The sequence below is a fragment of the Panulirus ornatus genome, chromosome 46, assembly GCF_036320965.1.
Source record: "Panulirus ornatus isolate Po-2019 chromosome 46, ASM3632096v1, whole genome shotgun sequence".
NCBI classification, from domain to species: Eukaryota; Metazoa; Arthropoda; class Malacostraca; order Decapoda; family Palinuridae; genus Panulirus; species Panulirus ornatus.
In genome coordinates this window covers 39,168,472-39,178,902 of record NC_092269.1, presented here as the reverse complement: position 1 = coordinate 39,178,902, position 10,431 = coordinate 39,168,472, and the positions used below count along the sequence as shown (strand labels likewise).

General features: G+C 49.8%; 3 protein-coding genes across 3 annotated transcripts; all 3 read right to left on the bottom strand.

The window, feature by feature from the left end:
- Positions 1-53: 53 nt before the first annotated feature.
- LOC139763377 (uncharacterized) lies at positions 54-1,361 on the bottom strand. Its single transcript, XM_071689393.1, has 2 exons — positions 1,204-1,361; positions 54-578 (listed from the first exon to the last, which is right to left on the bottom strand). Exons 1-2 carry the CDS (start codon positions 1,213-1,215, stop codon positions 288-290), a joined length of 303 nt encoding a protein of 100 aa, XP_071545494.1. The 5' UTR covers positions 1,216-1,361; the 3' UTR covers positions 54-287.
- A 2,108-nt stretch (positions 1,362-3,469) lies between these two features.
- Positions 3,470-5,042, bottom strand: LOC139763376 (uncharacterized). Its single transcript, XM_071689392.1, has 2 exons — positions 4,895-5,042; positions 3,470-4,000 (listed from the first exon to the last, which is right to left on the bottom strand). Exons 1-2 carry the CDS (start codon positions 4,904-4,906, stop codon positions 3,728-3,730), a joined length of 285 nt encoding a protein of 94 aa, XP_071545493.1. The 5' UTR covers positions 4,907-5,042; the 3' UTR covers positions 3,470-3,727.
- A 2,706-nt stretch (positions 5,043-7,748) lies between these two features.
- Positions 7,749-9,198, bottom strand: LOC139763375 (uncharacterized). Its single transcript, XM_071689391.1, has 2 exons — positions 9,045-9,198; positions 7,749-8,297 (listed from the first exon to the last, which is right to left on the bottom strand). The coding sequence occupies exons 1-2, from the start codon at positions 9,054-9,056 to the stop codon at positions 8,007-8,009; spliced, it is 303 nt and encodes a 100-aa protein (XP_071545492.1). The 5' UTR covers positions 9,057-9,198; the 3' UTR covers positions 7,749-8,006.
- Between the last annotated feature and the right edge of the window lie 1,233 nt (positions 9,199-10,431).

Sequence of the window (10,431 nt, the reverse complement as noted above, 5' to 3'; positions counted from 1 at the left end):
GAAGTTTTGGTTACGATTGTTTCTTAGGCCCAACTGGAAATGAAACTAATCCGTAGACAGTGATGTTTATTTAAACTTTGTAGGAAGGCAAAGGTCCTGGCGATGATGAAGGATATCGGCCCGGCCCCTGGCTCTACCTCGCCCGTCTGTGTGTGGCTGAGGCACTAGCCAAGGGCTTGGTGGTGTTTGAGAGGCGTGGGCGTGGTGTTAGGCCTAGTAGGCGTGGCGTGCGGCCCATGTTGGAGGAGGGCCGTGGGTGGAGGTTCCGGTGTGGGCGTGATGGTCGTCTAGTACTTGACAACGTAGCCGTGTTGTTCCACAGGTTCCACAGCCACATCGGTCCTCACGCCAGTCTGGATCTGGTAAGGTGCGGGAGCTGCCAGGGCGGGGGCAGCGACGGCACCGTAGGTGATGGGGGAGGCAGCGATGGGGAGACCAGCGTAGGGCAGAGCACCAGCATAGGGCAGAGCACCAGCGTAGGGCAGAGCACCAGCGTAGGGCAGAGCACCAGCGTAGGGCAGGCCAGTCCAGGGGATGGTGGCAGCACTAACGGCTGTCAGCGCCAGGGCGAGGACGACCTACGAACACAATATAGACACAATTACACAGAGAACCACCATGATCGGTAACACTGCACGAAACATATCCTGAGTGATGATGAAGGTATGAACAGCAGACTGTTTGCCGTGCTCAGGAATGGATCAGTAGCTTGTCTTTCCTTCACATGAACTACGCCAGCTGTGTCAGACGACACCAAAGTAATTACTCTGGACGAATGTGTGTGTGTGTGTGTGTGTGTGTGTGTGTGTGTGTGTGTGTGTGTGTGTGTACGTTGTCTGACTTATTTTTCCTCTTGACTCCTAAGGAGTCACCGAGTCAGCATCCTTACAGGACGTATCAGAGTGGCGTGTCTGCTAGCGAGCAGAGGCACCAAGTCTTTCCTGCTGAGGGTGTTTACGAGGTCGCGATGCATGTGTTGACCCGTGCATGATCAATGAGAGGAGGCACTGAATGACAACTGACTAACTTAACTGTTGGAAACGCTCGTCAAGACGGTTACACCATCAGCAAGTTTTACGGACGCCTCGGCATTGTGAAATAAAAGCTGAACTTCACCCGTAAAATCCCAAGTGTAGATAATTGTATCATTATTGATTGACAGTATGTAGTGTATCATGTCCATTGTAGAGGCTGGGAACTTACAAGCTTCATCATTTTTAGTTAGTGGAGGACCTTCTGTGTCGCTGCTGGGGGAGGACGAGTGAATGGTGCCGGTGAAGGGGTCGACTGGCTTTAAGTAGGGAGCCAGGAGCCACGCCCTCCAGCCCCTCGTGGGGCACCAGCCGAGGCCAAGGTGAGGTAGAGTATAGGAGGCAGGGTGTGCCGGACCTCTCCTACCATCCACCTTACTCCAACGGAGCCATAGAAGCTGGTATGTTGGGGCGGGGCGCTAACCCTCTGCTCGATTCGGGGCGCTGGATAGGAGGCCATTCCTCTCCTGTGAGAGTGGGGCTAGGAAACGGATATGGAGGAGGAGAGATCCACCTATCCATAGATTGTAGAACCGAGAAGATGTGCAAAGGGTGGAGACCCAGATCCTGGAACAGAGGGACCTTGGAACGGAGATAGAGGACGCAGCCCCCCGCACACCGGGACGTCCAGCATGAGAGCGGGTGGATACTAGACACACACACGCACACACACACACACACACACACACACACACACACACACACACGACTCTGCCTGGAAAATGGTAACGTCACCCATCGCGTCATCTCGCACCTCACATCCCCCTAACGTCTGAGCAGATGAGAAGCCGGGTCTCCCAGCAGTGGCGGGAAGCCGTCTTCGTCACCAGCGCACCTTTCTAGAACGCTGTACATAGCTGGTGATCAGGTGGACGGCGTCGCATTAGTAACCTAAGAGAGCGCCTTGCCACAATGTGTAGGCTCGGTCGGGCGTGTGGCAGCGCAGTTGTCGAACTTGTAAGGCGGAAATATAAAGTGTGAGAAGACCTGTGTGGGACAGAAGGCCTCTGAGGCTTTTTTTTTAGGTGCGAGAGGGACAGGTGGAAAGGTTCTGTGGGGAGTGGGAAGGAGGAAATATGGAAGAGATTCTTACAGCTTCTCTTTTTGTGGGAAGGAGGAAGTACCCTAATGGCCAAACCTCGTTTGGCTGGTCCCCACACAGAAACTATGGGAAGCAGCTGGTAACGAAAGCGTGATTTACGTCCATATGTACATCTTACCGATTTCTGAATGATATTTGGATGACCATCAGAAATCAGCGTCTGTAAACAGACTTTACCCATATTATTTACCAATTTGTCATTGATGGTTTTATTCCTATACTACTGTTGAATGTGAGTTCATCGGTTTCTTTTCCTGTTCGCTCTTGCAAGGAACAGATGAATTGGATCAACAGTTTTAATGTATACGTTTTTAGAGATATTATCAGGTGTCATCTAACACACAGGTGCTATGAGTCAGCTAACGCAATGTGCTAGGATTCAGCTAACACATAGGTACTAGGAATCAGCTAACACAGGTGCTGGGAGTCAGCTAACACACAGGTGCTAGGGGTCAGCAAACACACAGCTTCTGGGAGTGAGCAAACACACGGGTGATGGGAGTCAGCCAACGCATTGTGGTAGGAGTCAGCTAAAACACAGGTGCTAGGAATCAGCTAACACAGGTGCTAGGAGTTAGCTAACACCCAGGTGTTAGGAGTCAGCTAACACACAGGTGCTGGGAGTCAGCCAACGCAATGTGCTAGGAGTCAGCTAACATACAGGCTCTAGGAATCAACTAACACACAGGTGCTAGGAGTCAGCTAACACAGGTGCTGGGACTCAGCTAACACGCAGGTGCTGGGAGTCAGCTAACGCAATGTGCTAGGAGTCAGCTAACACACAGATGCTGGGAGTCAGCTCACCTTTTGGTATCATTTGTTTTTCCCGCATTTCCTCACTTCAGCCATCGCTTTCCCTCCCTCGAATCGCTGTTCTTCTTCCTTGATTCTACAGGTATTATGTCTGTCACTCTCGTGAGCTGAGTGCACGTGTCACAGCCCCCGTCGCACTCGACTGGCTGCCGCTTCCTCCGTTGCTTGTGTGGCCACCGGCCACACGAGGATTGGCCATTGTGTTTCCACCTTTGCTCGAACAGAGAAGACATGACAACATTTCCCTGTCATCTTTACCTTATCCTGTGAATATTTCAAATGTTGGAGATGAAAACGTCAAAGAAGTTGAAATGAATCCTCCCCATGTTCTTCATTTTCAGTGAACTCATTATTTTAAACACTAATCCAACATGTCTTCGTCTGGACCCTATTCTTTCTTACCACGTTGGTTACTATGAATGAAAATGGCATTGGAATATGGAAGGAATATAATGGAATTCTTTTTGCAGGTGCTTAAGATCGCCAGCAGGGTTGGTTGTTACATTGCTTTAGGTGATTGACATTTGTTATTCTTGGAAATGTTTATTTCAAGAGACTGTACAAAGGAGAGAAGGTCCTAATACAGGAGAAGACTGATGAAGGTTATCGCCCCGGCCCCTGGCTCTACCTCGCCCGTCTGTGTGTGGCTGAGGCACTAGCCAAGGGCTTGGTGGTGTTTGAGAGGCGTGGGCGTGGTGTTAGGCCTAGTAGGCGTGGCGTGCGGCCCATGTTGGAGGAGGAGGGCTGTGGGTGGAGGTTCCGGTGTGGGCGTGATGGTCGTCTAGTACTTGACAACGTAGCCGTGTTGTTCCACAGGTTCCACAGCCACATCGGTCCTCACGCCAGTCTGGATCTGGTAAGGTGCGGGAGCTGCCAGGGCGGGGGCAGCGACGGCGCCGTAGGTGATGGGGGAGGTAGCGATGGGGAGACCAGCGTAGGGCAGAGCACCAGCGTAGGGCAGAGCACCAGCGTAGGGCAGAGCACCAGCGTAGGGCAGGCCAGTCCAGGGGATGGTGGCAGCACTAACGGCTGTCAGCGCCAGGGCGAGGACGACCTACGAACACAATATAGACGGTCACCACCTGCTTACCTGGACACTTACAAGGATACAAGACATTACCATGGACACCTATCAGAATACAAGGCAGTATCAGGCACACATGGCAGGATACAGCCTTAAAGAGGTTACATTGCACTACAGAAAACCCGATGTCTCTCCTAACAGGTACAGTGAATGGGAGGTTAGTCTCAAACTGTACAGACCACTTCTGATTGGTTACCTTTTTGATAACTATCACCTCATGTAATATTAGCTGAACTTGGGTGATGAGAATGATGGCTCTAATCCCTGGTTGGTCGGGAATTGACCAATGACGTGTATATTTTTCCAGCACACGGCGCTTTAGAATAATCCTCTTAGACGATTGTTTGATCTCGAGTTCATTCCTGGGCAAAAGAGGATAAATCTATTGATATTCAACCATTTTCCTTTCGTGAAGCAAAAAGCAGTGAGTTTTGTATCAGCATGAACTACGCTGATGGCAAGAGACATAAACATTGGAAAGCATGAGAATATCATTCTAGCTTACTCCACCACACCCTCCACCTGTGAGAGCAGGTCACGCGGGAGCGTTTTCCTCTCGTCTGCCTTCCTGGCCTGAGGTGGGAGCTGTCGCTGGACGCAGGAGAGGCGTTTAAGTTGTACGTGATCTCTCATCTGGAGATTACATTTAATGATGCTGGATGTAACTAACTGGTCTTTGATGTTACTACCCAGCGACACCCTCATCATGAAAGAGATATGTGAGCCGTGAAGACTCAACCGACCTTGCCGAACCTACCGAGCGTCGCCCATAAAGCCCCAAGTGTACAGGGGATCATACTATGATAAGCAATATAAAGCGTTTTACCACCTCTCCTCCCGCCGCTGTAGAGGCTGGGAACTTACAAGCTTCATCATCTTGGTGAGTCAGTGGAGGGAGGAGGACCTTCCGTGTCGTTGGGGGAGGACGAGTGAATGGTGCCAGTGGAGGGGTCGACTGGCTTTAAATAGGCAGCCAGAGCCACGCCCTCCCCCCACCCCCTCGTGGGACAGTTGGTTGAGGGTGTGTGAGGGTGGTGCTGGTGGTGGAGGGCAGCCCTGGGATAGGGGATCATTTTGGGCGGGATCCTTGTCGTCTATCCAGGTGGTGAGAGGCTACATAGGACGAGAGGTGGGATATGGATCCTCTTCCCCCTCCTCCCCTCTCCCAGGGGCGTGAGACCAGGTGCTGTAGGTGGGTCAGGTGAACACATCGGGAAGGACAGATACCAAGTGACCTGACGGTCTGTGATGAGGCTGTTTGGTGGAGGAATGGGATCCTACGTTCTTAATGTACTACATAGATGGAGACAGGATAGTGAAGGAGGTTCCCCACCCCCGACACACCGTGACTCCCTCCCTCCCTCGTGTAGGGTAATGAATATATAGAGGTGCAACGTGAAGTATACTGTCATTATACTCATACGGTAATTCTATGGCGAAGGATGAATTAGAGAACCATTTTTGTCTCGAATTTCATCTGGCGTCTGCTAACAAGGGGAATGTCCTGTGGTGTCTGATATCAAGATATAGACGTAGATCTGTCTGGCTCTGGTTTGAATGGATTAATGATAAAATCTGGCGATACTATATAACTTCTATAACCCTGGTTGCGTCTGTGTGTGTGTGTGTGTGTGTGTGTGAGAGAGAGTGAGAGAGAGAGAGAGAGAGAGAGAGAGAGAGAGAGAGAGAGAGAGAGAGAGAGAGAGAGAGAGAGTGAGTGTTCCTCGTCTGTAAAAGAGAATACGTTCGTCAGAAAAGAAAAGTAGCATTTCGCAATCACTGACTAACCAATTTAGTTACCAGTGTTAGAAAGTGGAACTACGTGTGGGATTAGCCAAAAGTGACTCTCCAATCATATGTGAAACCCAAGTTTTCAACATTTTCCCTTTCTCATTCACTCTTCTTCATGCATTCATTAATAACCCAATACATGACGGTGGTAATGCCATGCACGAAGCTCAGAGACTGAAGCAGTCTCAGTCAACGTTGTGTGGGGCGGCGGTGGGCGAGAGGCAGGACCCGAGCGAAGAGGCATCCAGTGTTGGTGTGAGGGCTGGGCACTGGGGGTTAGAATGCCCCGTCCTGACGCAAGCGAGACCGGTTTGTAGGATGAGTGTGGAGGCTGGGCTCAGGGTATAAAACCGGTCGCAGGCCTGGTAGGAGGGTGATGAACTCCTAGCGCAGGACGTGGGAAGAGATGATAATGATGGCTGTTCGTCCCCGTTCAGCCTCTCGCTGCTTCGCTCTAGGCTAAGGTCCTTGTCTTGTAAACCATAAGATAATCTTTCTGTTTGGATCCTGGGTGGGAAAAAGGAAATTGTCATTGTATGCCAAAGTTTTAATCAGAGGCATTGCTGGGTGGGTGTCGAAGCATGCTTGCACGTCCCCTTTGATAGATGGTTTATATTTTGATCAATGATTTGCCTTCCGTGTTGCAGTGCACCACCTGATGATTGTCTGTTTGATATGGTGGTCGATTCTGTCCAGCGCCAGCATGATGTCATCTGTTATGTCTCCTGTTTTCCATGATATTCTATGGCGTGTGGGAAATTCGGATGGACGCTCGCCTACTTATGAATATATATATACATTTTTTTGGTGATGTACGAGAGTGGCGAGAAGGACAGCCTCTTCGAACTTACTAAAATCACAGATTTACGAAGCGTTAACTGATAGGAAAATGATAATCTCGACTCAAACCACTTCGTGTCTCAAGGCCATATTGTGTGTCGCGCCTGATCACGTCTTCCTCCAATACGCTCTCCAGCCACCTTCCTCCGGAACACTTCTTCCCGTTTTCTGTCATGTATACCTGGCGTCTCCAGCTACCTCTCATGTCTCCACTGTTCACGACTGTGATCATTTTACATTGTATCATCTACAATAACTGTATGTCTACGGCAACTCCCCATGTCTGGCTAGTGTCTGACTACTTTTCGTGTTTGACTACATTCAGTTCTCGTCGTAGCTCGAGTCTGGCCACTTGTATGTGTGGCCACTTCACGTGCCTAACTACTTACTGTGTGTAGCCTCTTCACTTGTCTGACTACTTCCTGTGTGTGGCCACTTCACGTGTCTGACTACATCCTGTGTGTGGCCACTTCACGTGTCTGGCCACATCCCGTTGCTCATGGACTCAGAAGCAACAGTAATACATATTTCGTAATCCCTTTTGATCCAATCATTTAACTGATTGACCTCCGACCCTTCACTGCCATTGAAATTCCTTGACATCAAACAGCCTCGTTATACGTCAACAGCCCTCCAATGAAAACAGCTGTTTACACACACGTAGACAAACCTGGCTGCCTCTAGTGGCGAAAGGAGATATTCTGGATATTGGCCTCATTTCATTAACTTCAGTTGTACCAAACTACGTGTGATATTTAACAACACCAAATTACCAATAGCAGAATCGAATTCTGAGTTTATATTTTACCAAGTAAATGTATTTCTCTTTTTATTGATTACTGCGAGGAGGAAATGATCACATGACAATGTACAACGAATCAAAATCCCGTCATGTTCAGTAACACGTCGCACTCAGGTTCATGATGATATTCTGACCAACCACAAGGAAAATGAACATATGACGCGAGGATCCACATCCCAACACTCCTTTTGTGATCTGTCTTCACGTGTTATGACATGAAGGGAATCGGCTGGAGTGACTGCGAAGAGGACAAGGAATCTTAGGATCCCTTTTAGGTGATTGACATTTGTTATTCTTGGAAATGTTTATTTCAAGAGACTGTACAAAGGAGAGAAGGTCCTAATACAGGAGAAGACTGATGAAGGTTATCGCCCCGGCCCCTGGCTCTACCTCGCCCGTGTGTGTGTGGCTGAGGCACTAGCCAAGGGCTTGGTGGTGTTTGAGAGGCGTGGGCGTGATGTTAGGCCTGGTAGGCGTGGCGTGCGGCCCATGTTGGAGGAGGAGGGCTGTGGGTGGAGGTTCCGGTGTGGGCGTGATGGTCGTCTAGTACTTGACAACGTAGCCGTGTTGTTCCACAGGTTCCACAGCCACATCGGTCCTCACGCCAGTCTGGATCTGGTAAGGTGCGGGAGCTGCCAGGGCGGGGGCAGCGACGGCGCCGTAGGTGATGGGGGAGGCAGCGATGGGGAGACCAGCGTAGGGCAGAGCACCAGCGTAGGGCAGAGCACCAGCGTAGGGCAGAGCTCCAGCGTAGGGCAGAGCACCAGCGTAGGGCAGGCCAGTCCAGGGGATGGTGGCAGCACTAACGGCTGTCAGCGCCAGGGCGAGGACGACCTACGAACAAAATACAGACGGTCACCACTTGCTTACCTGGACACTTACAAGGCCTTACTAGGGGCACCTGGCAGGCTACAGGGTACAGGGTTGTTACAGGTCATATACAGCCACATAATAAAATTTTAAGCTACATAATACCCTCACATACTGGCCAGTGAGGACGCTTAGGTTGGGTCGTAGTGTTTTGTAGACACAGAGAGGTTACGTTCCGTCAAAATATAGGCATAATGATTTTTTTCCTGAAGGTAAAGAGCCATGATTTCTGTGTGACAAGAAGTGCAAATATATTGAGACTGAGTTGATTACACATTACTATTGATGAATCTACGCTGCTCATAATGTCTGGCTGAAGTGTATCCTAAGTGTGTGAAGGGCAAATTAAACTTATTATACGACTGTGGCCTTCCTAGGCCTGTGTTTGCTAAGGGGTGTACCTGGATGTAGTAAGGAATCGCAAAGTTAATAAATTAGCTGTTCTGTGGGACCGTCAACTGATCAGCATAACCTACTGTTGATTAGTGAGTTTAATCAGTTGATCAAGGAAGCCGTCAGCTGATCATTGGATCTATCAGCGAATTGATAACACCGAATAACCGCGATTGTAAACCGTAACAGAATCGAGTTGACCAAACCCCAAGTGACCCAGGCTTCTACACTCCTGAATCCAGGAAAAGCCAAACACTGAAGCAAACACGGTACGTCATATGTTCATTCTAAAAGCACAAGGAGAACAGGAGAACTCACAAGTTTCATCATCTTGGTGAACAGGATGGGACCTATGTGCCGCTATGGGAGGAAGCCGAGCGAGTGGTGCTATCTGAAGGATCCACAGGACTTTATATACGATAGGGCCACGCCCTCAGACCTTCGCGTCCCCTGGGTGTGTCCTTCTGGATCACGTTCACCTTTATGGGTAGATATGTTGGCCATAAGGGAGGCTGTCTTCTGGGGGTGTCTGTTTGCCATGGTGAGGGAGCCACAGATAGGCTAGGGGGTGGTGTACAACGGTACTCCTCATCACTACAGGAAGATCTCTTCCTTTCCCCATCCTCCTCCGTTATCCACCTTGTTCACTGGTAGACAGATCGGAAGAATGGAGAGCCAGATGAAGAGAAGAACAACAACAAACAGGAGGGGAAAACTGGAACGGAGTGAACGAATATGGATGAAGGAAAGGTGAAAGAAGGAACTAAAATAGGGAAGGTTGATGAATGAGAGCGGAACCATTCTTTAGACAGTCGCTGTCAGCACGTCAACATGAATCGTTAAGTACGATGTCGGAGCTGGTCTCCCAGCCGGGGTACGATGATATCATTAGCAGGCGGTTCACGGGGAGAAGGGATAACTCAATAGCGCCCCATCATACACCCCTCTATGGGAGGTAATCTGATTAGTCTCGCCCCGCTGAGGACCCCCATCTCTCCCATAGGTAGTTATGTACGGCTGTGACGTAATTAAATCACGATAGCGCACTGATGAATAATCATAAGTTGTTACGGGGAAGATTAATTGACAGGATTCGATTCCCAGCTGTAAGTGATCCTATTGTGATCCGTCGGTAAAGGTCGGCGTATCTTCTGTCTCGCTCCAGACAGAAGAGGCAGACGTCAACCAGACGAAGACAGATCACAGCGGACGATAAGCGTTCATACACCACGAAAGAAGTTCCAGACAGATGAAGCTGTCGAAAGGAATATCTATATTCGTGTACAGACGAAGGCAAGTCAGAGGAGAACAAAATGTGTGGGTGAAAGAAGAAGATGACCGACTCTCGTGCAAGTGGAAACACCACAAGAAGGACGGTGAATCTTCGTTGAATCTTTCATTAAAAGTCGAACTCCGTACCTTGTTGTGGCGAGGAGCCCAGTACCTTGTTGTGGCGAGGAGCCCAGTACCTTGTTGTGGCGAGGAGCCCAGTACCTTATTGTGGCGAGGAGCCCAGTACCTTGTTGTGGCGAGGAGCCCAGTACCTTGTTGTGGCGAGGAGCCCAGTACCTTATTGTGGCGAGGAGCCCAGTACCTTATTGTGGCGAGGAACCCAGTACCTTGTTGTGGCGAGGAACCCAGTACCTTGTTGTGGCGAGGAGCCCAGTACCTTGTTGTGGCGAGGAACCCAGTACCTTGTTGTGGC